This window comes from Hylobates moloch, unplaced genomic scaffold (genome assembly GCF_009828535.3).
Source record: "Hylobates moloch isolate HMO894 unplaced genomic scaffold, HMol_V3 SCAFFOLD_8, whole genome shotgun sequence".
Lineage (NCBI taxonomy): Eukaryota > Metazoa > Chordata > Mammalia > Primates > Hylobatidae > Hylobates > Hylobates moloch.
The window spans coordinates 11,213,101-11,234,430 of NW_026652283.1; the positions used below are offsets into that span (position 1 = coordinate 11,213,101).

General features: G+C 46.2%; 2 protein-coding genes across 8 annotated transcripts in view; one reads left to right on the top strand and one right to left on the bottom strand.

Moving 5' to 3' along the window:
• The window catches only part of BORCS5 (BLOC-1 related complex subunit 5), a 127,047-nt gene that overhangs the window by 103,175 nt on the left and 2,542 nt on the right, over positions 1–21,330 (top strand). For 2 of the 4 annotated variants that reach the window (XM_032159654.2, XM_032159656.2), the window contains one exon: positions 997–5,238. In XM_032159654.2, coding sequence (XP_032015545.1) covers positions 997–1,227 — 231 coding nt within the window. In that variant the 3' untranslated portion in view covers positions 1,228–5,238. Of the gene's footprint in view, positions 1–996; positions 5,239–21,330 lie in introns of those variants that run through there. The other 2 variants (XR_009214720.1, XR_009214721.1) reach the window with 2 other exon arrangements.
• DUSP16 (dual specificity phosphatase 16) overlaps positions 15,058–21,330 on the bottom strand; it is a 125,036-nt gene continuing 118,763 nt past the window's right edge. For 3 of the 4 annotated variants that reach the window (XM_058443586.1, XM_032159651.2, XM_032159652.2), the window contains one exon: positions 16,088–19,831. In XM_058443586.1, coding sequence (XP_058299569.1) covers positions 18,658–19,831 — 1,174 coding nt within the window. In that variant the 3' untranslated portion in view covers positions 16,088–18,657. Of the gene's footprint in view, positions 19,832–21,330 lie in introns of all 4 variants that reach the window. The other variant, XM_032159649.2, reaches the window with a different exon arrangement.

The following is a 21,330-nucleotide window of genomic DNA, read 5'->3' on the forward strand; positions in this document are numbered from 1 at the left end:
ATAGGAGTGTGGGCCTCAGCTGAGCTGTTTTCTCCTGGTCTGGGAAGGAAACACGGGGTGAGGGGGTGGAAGTGGGGTCCATGCTGAGGAAGGGGTGCAGGTGCCCAGCACGGTGGCAGTCTCCTCTCCCTTTTTATCTGGGTGATAGATACTAAAGAGCCTCTTTAAGGGGAAGAGAAGAAGTCACGCAAGGGGAGCCCAGAGCCCGCAGTTTCTTTAATGGGGGAAAAGGGCACGTGAGATAGTCCTCACAGTTTGACAGATGTGGTCTGTTGTAAGGACGGGAGCCTTGGTTGCATTTTTGGCCCTGGCAGGGAGAGCCACCCTTCCCTCCATTGCAGTGTTCCCTGAGTGACCGCCAAACTGCAGCCGTCCAGGGAAGAGAAGGAGTGAGTGAAGAACATGCATTTTGGGGTTTGGGATTTTTGTTGTTGTTGTTAGAGACAGGGTCTCACTCTGTCGCCCAGGCTGGAGTGCAGTGGCGTGATCATGACTCACTGCAGCTTTGACCTTCTGGACTCAAGCCATCCTCCCACCTCAGCCTCCCAAGTAGCTGGGATTACACGCACACACCACCATGCCCATCCGCTCCTAGTTTTTTCCTAGATGAGGAACCTGAGACACAAAGGATCAGTACTAGCAGCTCATACATGTGACAGAGCCAGATTCAGCCTGGGCCTGACTGATTTCCTCATCCAGAATTCCCCTCATATAGGGAGATAGAAATCTCAGGATCTCAACAAGGTACAAATAACGCACATTCCCAGAACATAGAGCCGGGGACAATCCCCTCTCGGTTCTCTTCTAAAGGTGGTTCTGGCACAACAGTTGATAAAGCCGTGTCCCTGAAGGGCTTTTTAGCCCTGGGTGCTTCCTGTGAAACTTGTCAGCTTCCACTTGACCTGCAGGACTCTGTCCCTCACAGGATGGACACCCGGCCCTGCAGAGAGGACTTCATTAAACAAGGTATAATGTACTTCTCTTTCCCGTCCACAGATGGATCTGTCTGTAGAAACTCTGTTCAGCTTCATGCAGGAGCGCCAGAAAAGATACGCCAAGTACGCCGAGCAGATCCAGAAAGTGAACGAGATGTCGGCCATCCTCCGCCGCATACAGATGGGCATCGACCAGACCGTGCCCCTGCTGGACAGGCTCAACAGCATGCTGCCCGAGAGCGAGCGCCTGGAGCCCTTCAGCATGAAGCCCGACCGCGAGCTCAGGCCGTAGCTGCCCCCGGCCTGCCCGGGGCTGGGAGCCCCAGACACCGACACCCTGAGGACGTTTGGAGCCAAGGTCGTATCATCTGACCAGGTCTGGAGGCTGGCGGGAGGCTCCCTGAAAGTGGGTGCGAAGGAGTCCGGCTCGCGTGAAAATGTGACTTCGCCCAACCCTTTTCCTTGATGCAGTTTCCCTATGTGGAAGGAACCTAACCAGTTCTTGGTGATAACTGAAGGTGGAACATGTGAATTATTAGGAATTCTTTGAAGAACTCTGCATTGAGAATTATTTGTATTTAGTTTTTTTTTTAAAATTGAGAGTATATAGTCCAGTCCAGGTACTGGAATAAAAATATGGAGACAAGGGGAGGAATATTTTAAGAAGCTCCGTGTTCTCGATGCCCTCATGAAATTTTCAGCAGGCTCTCTGGTTTATGTGTGGTCAACTTGAAAAACTAATTGAATCTAGGTCTCTGTGTTGTTCCTGTTTCTACCCTGTTTCCGTCACACCAAGCCCTTATCTGGGGCGCGTCTTCCTGCCCAGGTGGAACACTGGCGTTTTGTTGACTGTCAGGTTATGGTGTCCCTTAGTCGTCATCAGAAACTGAAGCCTCCCTTTCCACACCCTCATCAGATTCATCTCCACTGATAACCGGTTTCCTTGATGCAGACATAGTTTAGCTTTCTCTGACTGCAGAGATCTCTCATTCCGCAGGCATTTCTTGAGCCCATTTGATGTGTCCACTATTGTGCCAGGGATACAAATATGGCCATATAGCCTCGGGCCTTCATTTCTGAAAAGAAAAAAACTCAAAAAGCTGCTGAATTTCTCTGGGAGTTTAGGAAAGGAAGTTATCTGAGTAACAACGAAAGTGCTTAGTGTCGTACTTTGCACCTCATAGGTGTTCTAATGGAAGCAAGGACTGGAGAAGCAAAGAATGGAATGTGGGGAGCAGACCTAGGCAGACACCTTGAGACTAAAAGCCAGAGCTGAAGGGAGTCGCTGTCGCCGGGGCCGGGATGGCATGCAGGCCTGTACCCTGTTCCCTACGTTCCTGCAAGCATCGGGAGGTGTGTTTTCAGATGCCAGAAAGAGCCTTCAGTAGATTCACAAGATTAAAATTGATCCGCTTAATTTAATGTATCCCGGCTAAACTTGATCTGATTCCAGTCTTGGTTTGGGACAGGGTCTTGCTCTGTTGCTCAGGCTGGAGTGCAGTGGCGCAGTCATAGCGTGCTGCCTCCTCAAACTCCCGGGCTGTGGTGATCCTCACGCCTCGGACTCCTGAGTAGCTGGGATTACAGGTGTGTGCCACCAAATCCAGCTAATAAAAAAAAAAAATTTAATTTTACATGTTCAAATTTGAAAGAATAGTACAATGAATATTCATATTTCTTTCACCTAGATTGACAAAAAGTGGTATTTTTAAGACATCACCATCATTGTCTTTCTTCTGGAGTATGCAGAACCCAGTTCTGAACACAGGGATATGTTTGTAGCTTCGAAGAATGAAGGGCTGTTTACAGAGCTACAAAAATAGCTCAGGTGCCATTATCCTCACTGCACTTAATACAGGTGACGCATGAAAGCACAGAGTGGGCGGCAGTTCAAGCTTGTGAGGGCCGAGCCTTTCCACTGCCGCAGCGGGTAGAGGTTGGCACAGGGCAGGATGGCAGACCCAGCGCACAACAAACAAATCACGCAGTCAGCCAGCTCTCCAGCCAACTGCGTCTACTTCTAAAGTAGAAGTTAGACAAAACATGGGGTTCACTTAGATTGGGGTCCTGAGTAGGTAAGTGATAGGCTACTTATTACTGGGTGGAAGCAGAGAAGTGTGGCAGAAGAACAACAATAGGCAAATTCAATACTTCTGGAAAGAATTCTAGTTAGTTTAATATTTTGATGGCATGTTGTGGTTTTTGCAGTGTCATGAACTTGGCTAAACTGAACTGTGTTCCCAGAATTCCCTTCCTTGTTTGTTTCTCTGGTGAGGATCGGCCACGAGAGAGATTTGCATGAGGTTTGGAAATGGAAGTAGAGCAACAGCCATGCGTATTCACTGGAAGTCGATGTAGGTCGGGCCCTGTTCCATCGCGTGCACGTTACCATGGATCTCCTGCACCTGTGGTGTGGGCAGCCGCTGGGCCCGCAGCTCCTCCCACTCCCGCAGAACTCTGCCTTTGGCTTTTCCAAACCCTGGGCCGGGTATGAGAGCCACCTTCTTGGTCTGCAGCCACAAGGATGAAGGTCTGGGGATGAGGGGCCAGCGCGGGCTCTGATGAGAGACGGGTGCAGGTCCCGGCTTGTGGCTTGCAGGTCTCGGTTGTACTTGCTCTCCCTGACCTTCCTTTGCAACCACCTGGCCTGTGGTCTGGTGAAGAAGAAACAGCCGAACCGAGTCTTTTACCAGCCCCTGTAATTGCTTAGGTCAAACCCCTTTCACAACCCTCTCTTTCTACATCATTCCTAGTGGTTCTTCTCTGATGGAACCTCTGACTGGTAACATGGCGTTACCAGTCCTTTCCCTCTCATGTTTTGCTGTTTCCTGATGGAACCTGGGAATCGGAGTGATTTGTATTTTCAAGAAGCAGTTATGCTGGATCTCTTTGTTGGTTAATACCCCATGACCTATCTGGCTGTTACGGGCTATTTCAGGGATAGGAGCTGTGAAAGAGCCCTTGGCTGGACGTTTCTAGCCTTAATGTTTGGCCATTTCATTTCCCTGAGCCTCAGTTTCCACCTTCCGACAGCGTGAGCAGGTCCAGGTGGGCTCTCAAGGCCCTTTCAGCTCTAAGATTCCAAGTCTGTGATTCCGACACATCTTGACTACAGTGAGCGTGTTTACCTGCGTCTCTGAGCAGTGGCCCTGGGCCTTGGTAGTGACTTTAAATTCTGAGCTCCCAAGGTACGGCTGCTTTTCTTCCTTTTAATTATAAGTTAGCTGTCCATTGGCTGCTTCTTTCTAGAGCCTGTTTTGCTTATCTTGCGATCTGTTCATTTCTGTTGATGAACACTGTCAAATAGGCCTCTATCTGCAGTCTCCTGGTTTCCCTGGTCAAAGTGGAAGGTTGGTAGAAACTGGCCTTCACTCGTTGTATTAGGTGTATATATAAATTTATAATAAGTGGGCCGGGCGCGGTGGCTCACGCCTGTAATCCCAGCGCTTTGGGAGGCCAAGGCGGGCAGATGACGAGGTCAGGAGATCGAGACTATCCTGGCTAACACGGTGAAATCCCGTCTCTACTAAAAATACAAAAAATTAGCCAGGCATGGTGGCAGGTGCCTGTAGTCCCAGCTACTCGGAAGGCTGAGGCAGGAGAATCGCCTGAACCCAGGAGGCGGAGGTTGCAGTGAGCCTAGATCGTGCCACTGCACTCCAGCCTGGGCAACAGAGTGAGATGCCATCTCAAAAAAACCCCCAAATATATATATATATATATATATATAAAACGAATTGTGGAGTTAAGAGCAAGTGATAGTGTCACCTTTACAGATTTCATGTCTTTGTTTCCCTCAAAGTTTTATTCTTAGTAACTCTATATATAGTTTTATAGACTACATATATATAGTCTCCTGTGTCTTAGATAACATCCTTAAAATATGAAATATATTTTGAACCTAGATACCTACCCAGTGTTGTCTGCACAGAGTAAATATTTCATTAAATGAGTTTCAAGGACTCCATACCCCGATATGGGAGTACATTCAAGAAATGAGTTTAGGCCGGGCGCGGTGGCTCACACCTATAATCCCAGCACTTTGGGAGGCCGAGATGAGTGGATCACCTGAGGTCAGGAGTTCCAGAGCAGCCTGACCAACATGGTGAAAACCCATCTCTACTAAAAAAAATACAAAAATTACCCAGGCATGGTGGCTGGTGCCTGTAATCCCCGCTGCTTGAGAGGCCAAGGCGGGAGAATCGCTTGAACCTGGGAGGTGGAGGTTGCAGTGAGCCAAGATCGTGCCATTGCACTCCAGCCTGGGCAACAAGAGTGAAACTCCGTTTAGAAATGAGTTTAGTTTGGGAGAATCTGCTTTTTTTTTTTTTTTTTTTTTTTTTTTTTTTATTATACTTCAGGGTTTTAGGGTACATGTGCACAATGTGCAGGTTTGTTACATATGTATCCATGTGCCATGTTGATTTCCTGCACCCATTAACTCGTCATTTAGCATTAGATGTATCTCCTAATGCTGTCCCTCCCCCCTCCCCCCACCCCACAACAGTCCCCGGAGTGTGATGTTCCCCTTCCTGTGTCCATGAGTTCTCATTGTTCAATTCCCACCTATGAGTGAGAACATGCGGTGTTTGGTTTTTTGTCCTTGCGATAGTTTACTGAGAATGATGTTTTCCAGTTTCATCCATGTCCCTACAAAGGACACGAACTCATCATTTTTTATGGCTGCATAGTATTCCATGGTGTATATGTTCCACATTTTCTTAATCCAGTCTATCGTTGTTGGACATTTGGGTTGGTTCCAACTCTTTGCTATTGTGAATAGTGCCGCAATAAACATACGTGTGCATGTGTCTTTATAGCAGCATGATTTATAGTCCTTTGGGTATATACCCAGTAATGGGATGGCTGGGTCAAATGGTATTTCTAGTTCGAGATCCCTGAGGAATCGCCACACTGACTTCCACAATGGTTGAACTAGTTTACAGTCCCACCAACAGTGTAAAAGTGTTCCTATTTCTCCACATCCTCTCCAGCACCTGTTGTTTCCTGATTTTTTAATGATGGCCATTCTAACTGGTGTCAGCTTTCTACATATGGCTAGCCAGTTTTCCCAGCACCATTTATTAAATAGGGAATCCTTTCCCCATTTCTTGTTTTTGTCAGGTTTGTCAAAGATCAGATAGTTGTAGCTATGCGGCATCATTTCTGAGGGCTCTGTTCTGTTCCATTGATCTATGTCTCTGTTGTGGTACCAGTACCATGCTGTTTTGGTTAGTGTAGCCTTGTAGTATAGTTTAAAGTCAGGTAGCGTGATGCCTCCAGCTTTGTTCTTTTGGCTTAGGATTGACTTGGCGATGCGGGCTCTTTTTTGGTTCCATATGAACTTTAAAGTAGTTTTTTCCAATTCTGTGAAGAAAGTCATTGGTAGCTTGATGGGGATGGCATTGAATCTATAAATTACCTTGGGCAGTATGGCCATTTTCACGATATTGATTCTTCCAACCCATGAGCATGGAATGTTCTTCCATTTGTTTGTATCCTCTTTGATTTCATTGAGCAGTGGTTTGTAGTTCTCCTTGAAGAGGTCCTTCACATCCCTTGTAAGTTGGATTCCTGGGTATTTTATTCTCTTTGAAGCAATTGTGAATGGGAGTTCACTCATGATTTGGCTCTCTGTTTGTCTGTTATTGGTGTACAAGAATGCTTGTGATTTTTGTACATTAATTTTGTATCCTGAGACTTTGCTGAAGTTGCTAATCAGCTTAAGGAGATTTTGGGCTGAGACAATGGGGTTTTCTAGATATACAATCATGTCATCTGCAAACAGGGACAATTTGACTTCCTCTTTTCCTAATTGAATACCCTTTATTTCCTTCTCCTGCCTGATTGCCCTGGCCAGAACTTCCAGCACTATGTTGAAAAGGAGTGGTGAGAGAGGGCATCCCTGTCTTGTGCCAGTTTTCAGAGGGAATGCTTCCAGTTTTTGCCCATTCAGTATGATATTGGCTGTGGGTTTGTCATAGATAGCTCTTATTATTTTGAGATACATCCCATCAATACCTAATTTATTGAGAGTTTTTAGCATGAAGAGATGTTGAATTTTTTCAAAGGCCTTTTCTGCATCTATTGAGATAATCATGTGGTTTTTGTCTTTGGTTCTGTTTATATGCTGGATTACATTTATTGATTTGCGTATGTTGAACTAGCCTTGCATCCCAGGGATGAAGCCCACTTGATCATGGTGGATAAGCTTTTTGATGTGCTGCTGGATTCGGTTTGCCAGTATTTTATTGAGGATTTTTGCATCAATGTTCATCAAGGATATTGGTCTGAAATTCTCTTTTTTGGTTATGTCTCTGCCAGGTTTTGGTATCAGGATGATGCTGGCTTCATAAAATGTGTTAGGGAGGATTCCCTCTTTTTCTATTGATTGGAATAGTTTCAGAAGGAATGGTACCAGTTCCTCCTTGTACCTCTGGTAGAATTCAGCTGTGAATCCATCAGGTCCTGGACTCTTTTTGGTTGGTAAGCTATTGATTATTGCCACAATTTCAGAAGCTGTTATTGGTCTGTTCAGAGATTCAACTTCTTCCTGGTTTAGTCTTGGGAGGGTGTATTTGTCGAGGAATTTATCCATTTCTTCTAGATTTTCTAGCTTATTTGCATAGAGGTGTTTGTAGTATTCTCTGATGGTAGATTGTATTTCTGTGGGATCGGTGGTGATATCCCCTTTTTCATTTTTTATTGCATCTATTTGATTCTTCTCTCTTTTCTTCTTTATTAGTCTTGCTAGCGGTCCATCAATTTTGTTGATCTTTTCAAAAAACCAGCTCCTGGATTCATTAATTTTTTGAAGGGTTTTTTGTGTCTCTATTTCCTTCAGTTCTGCTCTGATTTTAGTTATTTCTAGCCTTCTGCTAGCTTTTGAATGTGTTTGCTCTTGCTTTTCTAGTTCTTTTAATTGTGATGTTAGGGTGTCAATTTTGGATCTTTCCTGCTTTCTCTTGTGGGCATTTAGTGCTATAAATTTCCCTCTACACACTGCTTTGAATGTGTCCCAGAGATTCTGGTATGTTGTGTCTTTGTTCTCGTTGGTTTCAAAGAACATCTTTATTTCTGCCTTCATTTCATTATGTACCCAATAGTCATTCAGGAGCAGGTTGTTCAGTTTCCATGTAGTTGAGTGGTTTTGAGTGAGTTTCTTAATCCTGAGTTCTAGTTTGATTGCACTGTGGTCTGAGAGACAGTTTGTTATAATTTCTGTTCTTTTACATTTGCTGAGGAGAGCTTTACTTCCAACTATGTGGTCAATTTTGGAATAGGTGTGGTGTGGTGCTGAAAAAAATGTATATTCTGTTGACTTGGGGTGGAGAGTTCTGTAGATGTCTATTAGGTCCACTTTATGTAGAGCTGAGTTCAATTCCTGGATATCCTTGTTAACTTTCTGTCTCGTTGATCTGTCTAATGCTGACAGTGGGGTGTTAAAATCTCCCATTATTATTGTGTGGGAGTTTAAGTCCCTTTGTAGGTCACTGAGGACTTGCTTTATGAATCTGGGTGCTCCTGTGTTGGGTGCATATATATTTAGGATAGTTAGCTCTTCTTGTTGAATTGATCCCTTTACCATTATGTAATGGCCTTCTTTGTCTCTTTTGATCTTTGTTGGTTTAAAGTCTATTTTATCAGAGACTAGGATTGCAACCCCTGCCTTTTTTTGTTTTCCAGTTGCTTGATAGATCTTCCTCCATCCCTTTATTTTGAGTCTATGTGTGTCTCTGCACGTGAGATGGGTTTCCTGAATACAGCACACTGATGGGTCCTGACTCCTTATCCAGTTTGCCAGTCTGTGTCTTTTGATTGGAGCATTTAGCCCATTTACATTTAACGTTAATATTGTTATGTGTGAATCTGATCCTGTCATTATGATGTTAGTTGGTTATTTTGCTCATTAGTTGCTATAGTTTCTTCCTAGCCTCAATGGTCTTTACAATTTGGCATGTTTTTGCAGTGGCTGGAACCGGTTGTTCCTTTCCATGTTTAGTGCTTCCTTCAGGAGCTCTTTTAGGGCAGGCCTGGTGGTGACAAAATCACTCAGCGTTTGCTTGTCTGTAAAGTATTTTATTTCTCCTTCACTTATGAAGCTTAGTTTGGCGGGATAGGAAATTCTGGGTTGAAAATTCTTTTCTTTAAGAATGTTGAATATCGGCCCCCACTCTCTTCTGGCTTGTAGAGTTTCTGCTGAGAGATCAGCTGTTAGTCTGATGGGCTTCCCTTTGTGGGTAACCCGACCTTTCTCTCTGGCTGCCCTTAACATTTTTTCCTTCATTTCAACTTTGGTGAATCTGACAATTATGTGTCTTGGAGTTGCCCTTCTCGAGGAGTATCTTTGTGGCGTTCTCTGTATTTCCTGAATCTGAATGCTGGCCTGCCTTGCTAGATTGGGGAAGTTCTCCTGGATAATATCTTGCAGAGTGTTTTCCAACTTGGTTCCATTCTCCCCATCATTTTCAGGTACACCAATCAGACGTAGGTTTGGTCTTTTCACATAGTCCCAAATTTCTTGGAGGCTTTGTTCATTTCTTTTTATTCTTTTTTCTCTAAACTTCCCTTGTCTCTTCATTTCATTCATTTCATCTTCCATCAGCGATACCCTTTCTTCCAGTTGATCGCATCTGCTACTGAGGCTTCTGCAATCTTCGCGTAGTTCTCGAAACTTGGCTTTCAGCTCCATCATCTCCTTTAAGCCCTTCTCTCCATTGGTTATTCTAGTTATCCATCCTTCTAATTTTTTTTCAAAGTTTTTAACTTCTTTGCTATTGTTTTGAATTTCCTCTCGTAGCTCAGAGTAGTTTGATCGTCTGAAGCCTTCTTCTCTCAACTCATCAAAGTCATCCTCCATCCAGCTTTGTTCCGTTGCTGGTGAAGAACTGCGTTCCTTTGGAGGAGGAGAGGTGCTCTGTTTTTTAGAGTTTCCAGTTTTTCTGCTCTGTTTTTTCCCCATCTTTGTGGTTTTATCTACTTTTTGTCTTTGGTGATGGTGATGTACAGATGGGTTTTGAGTGTTGAAGTCCTTTCTGTTTGTTAGTTTTCCTTCTACCAGACAGGACCCTCAGCTGCAGGTCTGTTGGAGTTTACTAGAGGTCCGCTCCAGACCCTGTTTGGCTGGGTGTCAGCAGCGGTGGCTGCAGAACAGCGGATTTTCGTGAGACCACAAATTCAGCTGTCTGATAGTTCCTCTGAAAGTTTTGTCTCAGAGGAGTACCCGGTTGAATGAGGTGTCAGTCTGACCCTACTGGGGGGGTGCCTCCCAGTTAGGCTGCTTAGGGGTGAGGGACCCACTTTAGGAGGCAGTCTGTCCGTTCTCAGATCTCCAGCTGCGTGCTGGGAGAACCACTACTCTCTTCAAAGCTGTCAGTCAGACAGGGGCATTTAAGTCTGTGGAGGTTCTTTGCTGAGTTTTTGTTTGTCTGTGCCCTGCCCCCAGAGGTGGAGCCTACAGAGGCAGGCAGGCCTCCTTGAGCTATGGTGGGCTCCACCCAGTTCGAGCTTCCTGGCTGCTTTGTTTACCTAAGCAAGCCTGGGCAATGGCGGGCGCCCCTCCCCCAGCCTCGCTGCCGCCTTGCAGCTTGATCTCAGACTGCTGTGCTAGCAATCAGCGAGACTCCGTGGGCACAGGACCCTCCGAGCCAGGTGCGGGACACAATCTCCTAGTGTGCCGTTTTCCAGGCCCGTTGGAGAAGCGCAGTATTAGGATGGGACTGACCCGATATTCCAGGTGCTGTCTGTTTCCCCTTTCTTTGACTAGGAAAGGGAACTCCCTGACCCCTTGCACTTCCCGAGTGAGGCAATGCCTCGCCCTGCTTCGGCTCGCGCACAGTGCGCTTCACCGTCTGTCCTGCACCCACTGTTAGGCACTCCCTAGTGAGATGAAACCGGTACCTCAAGCAGAAATGCAGAAATCACCAGTCTTCTGTGTCGCTGGGGCTGGGAGCTGGAGACCGGAGCTGTTCCTATTCGGCCATCTTGGCTCCACGAGAATCTGCTTTTTGAGTTAAAAAGTTTGGTTTTGTGTATCTGTGCGTCTGTATGTATGTTTCTGTATGCTGAGTACTGAGTATTTCTTTGTGGCTTCTTCAGAGTTATGAAAGAGGTTGGGAATGTTACCCGTACATTAGAGGTATTACAAACTCGGTTTTACAAGGTTGCATAAACTAATGGCCCTGGGGCAACTGACATGTGCCACTTTTGTGTTGATTTGTAGGACTCACTTAGCTTTGGCATTTCCCCTAGTAAGTCCCAAGGCAAAACCAGGAATTGTCAGAGACGTGACCAAACATGTATTAAAATTCTAGTGCAACTGGGAACTTGGTCTTCCTGATTTGTTTGTACTTCAGCCAAACCCAGATATATAGTGCTCAGCAGAAATTATTCAAAATGTTGATACTCAAGATTGAAGAATGGATTAGGGAGAAATGAAAACTTTTCTTCTTGTGGACTTTTTAGGTATGAAATTTAATCATGAGAGTAGTTTTGCTTTTCTTTCCCCCACCTTTCTCTTCATTCCTTTGTTAAGAACTATATAGTGCCCTGAGGAGGTGTCATTATTGTTCACTAACTTACCATAAATCAGGGGTCTCCAAACCCCAGGCCACAGACTGGTACCCATCTGTGGCCTGTGAGGACGTGTGCTGCATAGCAGGAGTGAGCGGCGGATGAGCAAGTGAGGCTTCATGTGTTGTTGTTGTTGTTTTTTGAGATGAAGTCTTGCTTTGTTGCCCGGGCTGGAATGCAGTGACATGATCTCGGCTCACTGCAACCTTTGCCTTCCAGATTCAAGCAGTTATCCTGTCTCAGTCTCCCTAGTAGCTGGGACTACAGGTGCTCGCCACCACGCCCGGCTAATTTTTTATTTTTAGTAGAGATGGGGTTTCACCATGTTGGCCAGGCAGGTCTCAAACTCGTGGCCTTGTGATCCACCCACCTCGGCCTCCCAAAGTGCTGGGATTACAAGCATGAGCCGTCGTGCCCAGCCAGCTTCATGTGTATTTATAGCTGCTCCCCATCACTCACATATCACTGCCTGAGCTCTACCTCCTGTCAGAACAGCCCCAGCGTTAGACTCCCTTAAAAGCGTGAACCCTATTGTGAACTGCGCATGTGAGGGATCTAGGTTTTGCGCTCCTTAATGAGAATCTAATGCCTGATGATCTGAGATGGAACAGTTTCATCCAGAAACCATCCCCCTACTTCCCTGTATGTCAAAAAATTGTCTTCTATGAAATGGGTCCCTGGTGCCAAAAAGGTTGGGGACTGCTGTCATAAATAACATTGAATTTCTTGTGTTTTTTTTTGGCACACCAGGCATGTCTCTTCCATTCAAATGCTATGGCTACAGAGGGAAAGGGTAGCCAGATAATTATCCACATGCTTCAAACCAAAAAGATAAAAAAGTTGGCAACTAGATCTAGTTGCCTGCCAGGATGACCAGCGTTATGCTGGTGTATGTGTGTCCATTCCTCGGGGATTTTTCCAGGGTTATCAATGTCAGTGTAAGATCTGATGGAATTTACTGATGACTCAATTTTCTTCAGCAATCAAGGCTCATTCCTTGAGGCATGAGTTATGCGAAAAGCTTTTCTGTACCAAGTGCTTTCAATCTGGTCTTGAAATTGTCATAATTCTGACAAAGAGAACCCAGGCCATTACTGAATGCTCTTCAGGTTACCCTATTTGCCTGTCACGTTGCTTCCACAAGGTCACATCCTGCATTTCCTGTGGGACAGCATTTTCATTTTTTTTTTCTTTTTTTTTTTTTGAGACGGAGTCCCACTCTGTCGCCCAGGCTGGAGTGCAGTGGCGCAATCTCGGCTCACTGCAAGCTCCGCCTCCCGGGTTCACGCCATTCTCCTGCTTCAGCCTCTCCGAGTAGCTGGGACTACAGGCGCCCGCCACTATGCCCTGCTAATTTTTTAGTAGAGATGGGGTTTCACTGTGGTCTCGATCTCCTGACCTCGCGATCCGCCCACCTTGGCCTCCCAAAGTGCTGGGATTACAAGCGTGAGCCACCGCGCCCGGCCAGGACAGCATTTTCAAACTGATTCTAGTGTTTGAGCTGGAACCAAAAGAATGAAACTGTTTTTACATAAATGCATATTGCTGTCTCTGCAAATAAAGTACAACAATGTGACTGACTTGTAAATATCTTCCAGGACAATGCTGTGATTTTCCAGTTGATTCTGCAACTTTAAAGATATAACCAAGTTTTAATTAGGCTGTTCAAGGAGAATGGGTCCCACAGAAGCTAGAAATAGTTTACTTCCCGCTTCCATTTATAGATGCAGAAGACTAATATTCACAGAAAAAATACTTAGAAAAATTTTGTTTACTAGATCTAAAACATTCCTCCTTCTCAGAAAAACAAAACCAGAGGAGTATTTAAGATAAAGTAACAGTGAACGTGTTGAGGCTAAAAAGTTTCCATAAACTAGTCCCATATACACCCTCTACCCTTCACATAATCTCTTTGGACACTCGGCTCCAATTTTGCCTTATTTTTCTTCACATCTCAATCTATACCTTCCTAATGTGTCTGGAACTGGTGGGTTCTTGGTCTCACTGACTTCAAGAATGAAGCCGCGGACCCTCGTGGTGAGTGTTACAGTTGTTAAAGGCGGCGTGTCCGCAGTTTGTTCCTTCTCATGTTCGGATGTGTTTGGAGTTTCTTCCTTCTGGTGGGTTCATGGTCTCGCTGGCTCAGGAGTGAAGCTGCAGACCTTCGTGGTGAGTGTTACAGCTCTTAAGGCGGCGCTTCTGGAGTTGTTCATTCCTCCCGGTGGGCTCGTGGTCTTGCTGGCTTCAGGAGTGAAGCTGCAGACCTTCACAGTGAGTGTTACAGCTCATAAAGGCAGTGTGGACCCAAAGAGTGAACAGTAGCAAGATTTATTGCAAAGAGCAAAAGAACAAAACTTCCACAGTGTGGAAGGGGACCCGAGCGAGTTGCCACTGCTGGCTTGGGCAGCCTGCTTTTATTCTCTTATCTGGCCCCACCCACATCCTGCTGATTGGTAGAGCTGAGGGGTCTGTTTTGACAGGGTGCTGATTGGTGCGTTTATAATCCCTGAGCTAGACACAAAGGTTCTCCAGGTCCCCACCAGAGTAGCTAGATACAGTGTTGATTGGTGCATTCACAAACCCTGAGCTAGACACAGGGTGCTGATTGGTGTGTTTACAAACCTTGAGCTAGATACAGAGTGCCGATTGGTGTATTTACAATCCCTCAGCTAGACATAAAGGTTCTCCAAGTCCCCACCAGACTCAGGAGCCCAGCTGGCTTCACCCAGTGGATCCCGCACCAGGGCTGCAGGTGGAGCTGCCTGGCAGTCCCACACCATGCACCTGCACTCTTCAGCCCTTGGGTGGTCGATGGGACTGGGCGCTGTGGAGCAGGGGGCGGCGCTCGTCTGGGAGGCTTGGGCTGCACAGGAGCCCACGGTTGGGGGCGGGGAGGCTCAGGCATGGCGGGCTGCAGGTCCTGAGCCCTGCCCCACAGGAAGGCAGCTAAGGCCGGGTGAGAAATTGAGCACAGCAGCTGCTGGCCCAGGTGCTAAGCCCCTCACTGCCCGGGGCCAGTGGGGCCGGTCAGCTGCTCTGAGTGCAGGGTCCGCCAAGCCCACGCCGACCCAGAACTTGCGCTGGCCTGCAAGCACCGTGGGCGCAGCCCCGGTTCCCACCCACGCCTCTCCCTCCACACCTCCTCGCAAGCTGAGGGAACCGGCTCCGGCCTTGGCCAGCCCAGAAAGGGACCCCCACCGTGCAGCGGCGGGCTGAAGGGCTCCTCAAGTGCCGCCGAAGTGGAAGCCCCGGCAGAGGAGGCGCTGAGAGCGAGCGAGGGCTGTGAGGGCTGCCAGCGCGCTGTCACCTCTCACTAATTTCCCCTTAGTTTTTTTGTTTAAAATGGAGTTTCGCTCTTGTTGCCCAGGCTGGAGTGCAATGGTGAAATCTTGGCTCACTGTAACCTCTGCCTCCTGGGTTCAAGCAATTCTCGTGCCTCAGCCTCCCAAGTAGCTGGGATTACAGGTACCTACCACAACACCCGGCTAATTTTTGTATTTTTAGTAGAGACGGGATTTCACCAGGTAGGCCAGGTTGGTCTCAAACTCCTGACCTCAGGTAATCCACCTGCCTTGGCCTCCCAGAGTGCTGGGATTACAGGCGTGAGCCACCGCGCCCGGCCTCCCCTCTTAGTTTAATTCCTGGTCTAATTGTAGTTGTCACATCCAAACCAGTCCTCCAACAATACCCTGCTGAGGCTGGTTGTGAAGGGGCTCTAAGCTCTGTCAGTAACTGGCCTGAACTTCAGACTCTCCCAAGATCTGCATCTTCTCATTGGAAGCCTCTCACTGAAACAACTGTTCCTCCTGTTACCCTCTATCTCTGGAGGCTGATTTATTCTAATTCCCTTTATTCCTGTATCTCACTTCCACCTCTTATTTTCTGCGGGGTCCTGGCCAAGATAGCTCTTCTAGTCTAGCTCACCCAGCCCAATCCTTCTTATAAATTTTCTTAAATGTAACTTCAACTCAACCAACTTCAAGGTCACCTGTGATTCTTTCTGTAGTCAATATTCCATCTGTTTGCACTGAAGCTTTATTCCTTCAATGCCTAATTTTTATGAAACGGATGAGACTAAGCTTCTAGTCACATAAGTCATCAAATCTAGTGTCATGAGCAGAGAGGTCATTGAGATGTATGTGGCAAGGACGGAGGACAGCTCTTCAACAATTGCCCTTCCTGTTTTTCCTGTAGGAATCATAACATCGTTTACATGTTATATTGAAATGGACCATGAGTGTGTAGCTGGCCTTTTTCTTCCTACTATGTACTTGTGTATTCTGGAATCAGTCAGCTAGAAAATATTTACCAAGTGTCTTAGGATTCTTCACTGTAGTGTGCATTTAACGTACACAGTAAAGAATGAAGGCTGGCACTAAACTGTTAGCTAATGATCTGGTGTTCCACGTGAATGATAGAACACAGAATAAACCTGATGACACCACCTGATGAGGATTTGTTTTGAGCTAAATCCTCATTTACGTGAGAACAGGACAGGTTTCACCACAGCCTCCTGAGTGGTGGTGTTGCCACCGAGTGTATGGCTGCAAAGATAGGTCTTTTCTCATATTTATGTATAAACAGGTACCAGTTTTGATTTTATTTAATCATTTCATACATTAACATACATGACACATCAAAATGAGAAATGCACAATTTAACCGTTCAACAGCTGGCCTTACTTCAAAAGAACACTATATTCATATTAAACATTTACAGTCTTTCCATCTAACTTTACACATGTCCTAAATCATTTTCCAGCATTTCTCACATAGAAGTCTAGTTTTGCTCTTTAGAATCACCATCTGTATCACCCCTAGTAGACGCGAGGGTGTCCCCAACTACATGCTGAAGAGAGTCAGCCACCATCCCACCTAAAGACATCCAAGCAGCTCCGGAGCCTGCCTCCGAGGCCACCCCTTCGCCACAGCAGTCTTGATTCCAAGAACTGATTATCTGACAGACACTAGTGAACCTGCACTAAAGGCTGTAGGGTGTGACTGCATCACAGTTCCAGAAGGAAGGGGACCATGGCCAAGAGAAGCCCAAAATGACAGAAGCTCATTAAAACCAAGTCCCCCAAACCTCCTGAAACATCCTTAGCAAGGAGCTACTGCTTTCCTTTCGTAAACATGTTTTGGATGTGACCACACTCGAAGTGGTGGACTGTTACCCATTTTGGTGTGTACATAGCATCAAAAATTACTGTGTGAAACTTGAGAATTCTGATTAAAGATTTCAGTGTGTATCTAAAAACTCAAATCATTGACCAGCACTTCCCCAGTATCATAACAGTGCGGCTGACCCTCTTCTGCCTTCACTTTACACCCCATCATAGCACATTATTTGTGCACAACTAGTGAGGTCTGTGCGGCTCATCATCCCCATGACCAAGTCGGTCTGCGTTGAGTCATACCATTCTGTGCTGGTTTTAGAAGTCACCATAGGAAACATGAAGTCACATCCTGGTCAAAAAACTGTCCATTTCTCAAACAGAGAAAAACCTGAGATACGAGGCAGCAACTAGCGACACTTACAGGAAGGGAAAGAACAATGACAACACCCGGACAGCCCCACCCCCAAAAAGCTGCTGTTGTGAATTAAGGCTTCAAAAGAGGACCCACATTGTAGCGATAAAATCAAGCCAGGAGGATGTTTGAAAGCAGATCTGCACTATCACTTGTTCCAATGACCTTCTATGTTCAGCTGCCAGGACCGATTCCATACGGTGATTGTAGACTGAGGACGCCCCTTTGCTCTCGCTCCATTTTGATTTGCTTTTTCCACTGAAGATGCGCCGGCCAGCGTTTCCAAAAACAGCTTGGCCATGGCTTTGCACTCTTCACAACTGATCAAAACTCAGCGGTCTTCTCAGCTTTCTCAATGGTTTTATTCTGAATATTCCTTCCTCACTAAAGCCTCTCTCAGCCCTACTAGTAAATTTGAAAGTCTGAGGCAATTATAGAAACACCAGCCCCATTGCATGCCGAGGGGATAAAAGCCACTAAGGAAATAGGTTTCCTGCTTCTCCTCAGCAATTTGTACCTTTCTTAATCTTCCCATAATTTACCACCCTAGGAAGTTTCCTATAAAATTCTGCCGTATTGTTACATTTTACAAACTGTATCCATGCAGTGAAGCAGAAAGGGCAAAAACATCTACTTTGGCTGAGAATTTGAAGGTGCTGCTGCTCTACTACCAACCCAAATTGGAACCAAGCTCATCTTTATTTAAAGGACTGACAATCCCATTTTAAACAATTCTTTGATTTACAAAGAGGGAGGTAGACTCCTTAGCCTCCCAACCTTAGCTTAAATCATGATGCTGCCAGGTTCCTGGCGGTTCAGCTGAATCCTAGACAGTTTTCCTTCTCTTCATAAAGCTGAGAAGAAAAAAAAAAAATTAACTACCTCCATCTAGGCCCACTGGAATTTTGTGCATAGACAGTCTGAATTGGTCTGAAAAGCGTGACTAGCTACCTACCTATTCACAATGCCTAGAAAACGGGCTACCAGACGTGGTCGTGGTCAAAGCCCCGACTTTCCTGTCTGAGGTACTGGGTTTGCTCTAAGGTAGACCTTGGCAAGGCCCCTCCCTAATGGTCCGTCCAGCAGAGATGCTCGAGTCCCTCGGCTGTCAGGTGAGCGTGGGTTTGTGAATCAGCTTTGGATAGGATCATTTCTCTTGGATTTACCACTAGGCTCTGTCCCTAACAGGGTCTACCTACCTGACCCCCAAGCTGGCTCAGTCTCAGCGCTAAGGTGTACTATGGAAGGGACCGGACAGAGACTAATATTTGAGATCTCTTAGTAGCACAACGTGAAAATGGTAGGGGATTTTGTCCTCCAACACCAAAGACACTTGCTGTTTTAAGAACAAGAGGATGTGTAATTCACTGAATAAAATGGTTTCCTCTGTCTAGGGGGGATTCTAGCATCTGCCCTTCCATTTTTGTTGAGAGAAGTATTAGCTGATCTCTCAAATGCAGATGTTAAGAGTAACAACTGGGTCGATCCACCTGTTGCTTTTACACCATAGCTCCATTTTCCAAAAATATATATGTATGTACATATATATATTTCAGATTTACAGGGAATTTTTTTGTGAACAAGAAAAAAATTGTCTGTAGAAGTCACAAGTGTCTTTCTTCTCAGGAGACCTCAATGATTTCCATGCTGCCCGAAAAGCTAGACTGACTGCCCACCTTCCCCAGCTCTTCCCGCGACCTGTTCTCTGACATGATGCTCTCTCCAAATTCCATTTGGCAGCTTCTGCGTTTAAACTGCTTTTCAAAGGGGCTCTCTTCGTGCCAGCTCCGCCGCGAGTCAGCTCTGTCACTTGGCTTCTGCCGCCTGCGCACAGAATACACTTGGTCTCCGCAAGTGGGCAGCTGGCTGCAGCTGTAGGCAGAGTAACTGGCACTGCCTCCGTAGATGGCTGAGGCAGAGTAGAAATGTGAGGACTCTGTGGCAAAATACCAGCTGCTGGTCAGGGAAGGGGTAGAGGTCTGGGGGGCCAAGATATCCGAGTGCCAGCCCTTAAGGCCCAGGCCAGCAGACTTTGTGAGGTGCTGCTGGCTGGTGGAAAGGCCGAAAAGGAAGCTGGTGTGGTAATTGTCCTCCACACTCCCACTTCGATGCAATGGAGACAAAAGGGACCTCTGGGTGGTGCCACCGCTGCTGGTTCTGACCGAGTGCAGTCGCTTGCTCTGGCTGTCTGAAGGCCTGGTGGTCTGTGGCTTCTTGGGGATGCTGGCTTCCTCCTTATCAGGACTGGTTTCGGGAGTCTGCTCCGATAGTTCCTGAACAGGGGAGAACTGGCATAGCTTGTTGGTCCCATCCAGAGCAGTGGAAGGTTTGTAGTATTCCAAAGCATCTTCTGATGAAGAGAAGCCATGTAAGGACGCTGCCATGCTGGCTGAATATGAAACTGATTTGATATCCAGAGAGAAGGAACGCTTGAGCTTATTGCTGTCTTCCAGCCTGTCTGCGGACAGGTGTAGCCCACTGAGCGCCTGTACCAGCGGGCTGTCCTCTAACAGTGACGGGTGCACGCTGGGCACGCTGGCGGGATGCACGGGCCTTTGTCCTGCTGCCTCTGAGGTAGCAGAGTCGGCACAGGGTGGACTGAGGGGCGTCTCGCTTTTCTGTCCACCCTCTGAGACAGCAGGGACAGGTTCATTTGGCTTCTCCAGGTGCAGCAGCTTAAGTTTGCTCTTTGGCCCTGACGCTCCAGTCTGGTTCTTAATCTTCTTCTCATAGTCCATGAGTTGGCCCAGAAAATTGAAGTTTGGAGATATAGTAGGTCTTTTTTCTTTCACAAATCTACAGAGAGAGGAAAAAACAAAAACCCAAATTTTACAACTACACTTTATCTTAAGAATATTAAGTGAATAAATGAGATAGGGAATTATCAGGCAGACCTCAAAAACTTTGGAAGATGATTGGTTTAAAAGTTCAGGGAGATGCCTCAAGGTGGAGAATGCAAAGTCCCTAGGCACTGGGGAAGCTTTGCACACATCCCTGGAGCACGCCAGAAAGAGGCAGCCGGGCCCCAAAGGCTCTAGTTTTTGCCTCCGTATTTTCAAGGGCCCAGGGCTCCCAATGCAGCTGATAAGAGATGATGTGGGGTTTTGTTGGTGGTGGTGGTTTTTTTTTTTTTTTTTTTAAGAGACAGGGACTTGTTCTGTCGCCCAGGCTGGAGTGCAGTGGCACAATCATAGCTCACTGCAGCCTCGAATTCCTGGGCACATGCAGTCCTCTCACCTCAGCCTCCTGAGTAGCTGGGATTACAGGACTACACGCTTGGCTAATTTTAATTTTTAAAGTTTGTTTTGTAGAGAAAGGGTCTCACTGTATTGCCCAGGCTGGTCTTGAACTCCTGGGCTCAAGTGATTCTCCCACCTTGGCCCCCCAAAGTGCTGGGACTACAGGTGTGAGCCACCCCGCCTGGCCAAGAGATGATTATTTATTCACCACCAAGGATACCCCTGACACACATACACCAGTGCTACCATCAAAAGTACAGTATAACAGCTACTCTCCATCTTCAGTTTCCAATGTCATCCCCTTTTAAAGTCACCAGTCACTTCTCAAGACAGTTCACATTTTAAATTTAATGACAAAAAGAAGATGGTAGATGATCAAAGTATCAAAGCAACACTTCTTTTTATAGTCAACATGACACAATAACCAAGACAAAGTGGTCTCTGTGTGCTAAGCACTGAATCATCATTTCATCCTCAGAACTACCCTATATCAGGTGGGTGTCATTATCCCCATCATCTAGCTCCACAAAATCCTTAAGTGACTTGCCCAAAATCACAGCTACTAAATGATGGTGCTGGATTCAAAACCAGGCTGGTCAAATATCTGGGTCCATTTTTGTAACCACTATGGTAAAAAAAGATTCATCAAAGGATCAAAACTAATACTAGAAGGCTTTCATGTTTCATGGAGGAAATAAAGACTCAGAGATGACAGACAAATTTTTCAGTGGCCCCTGCACCTCATGGATACTTTTCAGGTGATGGAGGAGAAGAACTACACTGAAAATTTGCATTTGAATAAGGAACAAGAAAAAAAACCATGGAAATCAAGTAACCTAAAGCAAATTCACAAAAATAGAAATAACTGGCTCAAGAATAACAAGTATAAATGTAGGCTGCTCATAATGAGACTTCATAACGTGATATAAGGGTGCCTTGAGCAGGAGGACCTCAGGGAGGTCTGAACGGCGGCATGAGAGCTCGTGCAGATGACCAGAGGGCCCATGTCCTCCAGGCTCCTGACTTAACATGGGAAGCTGTTTGGGCAGCTCATTT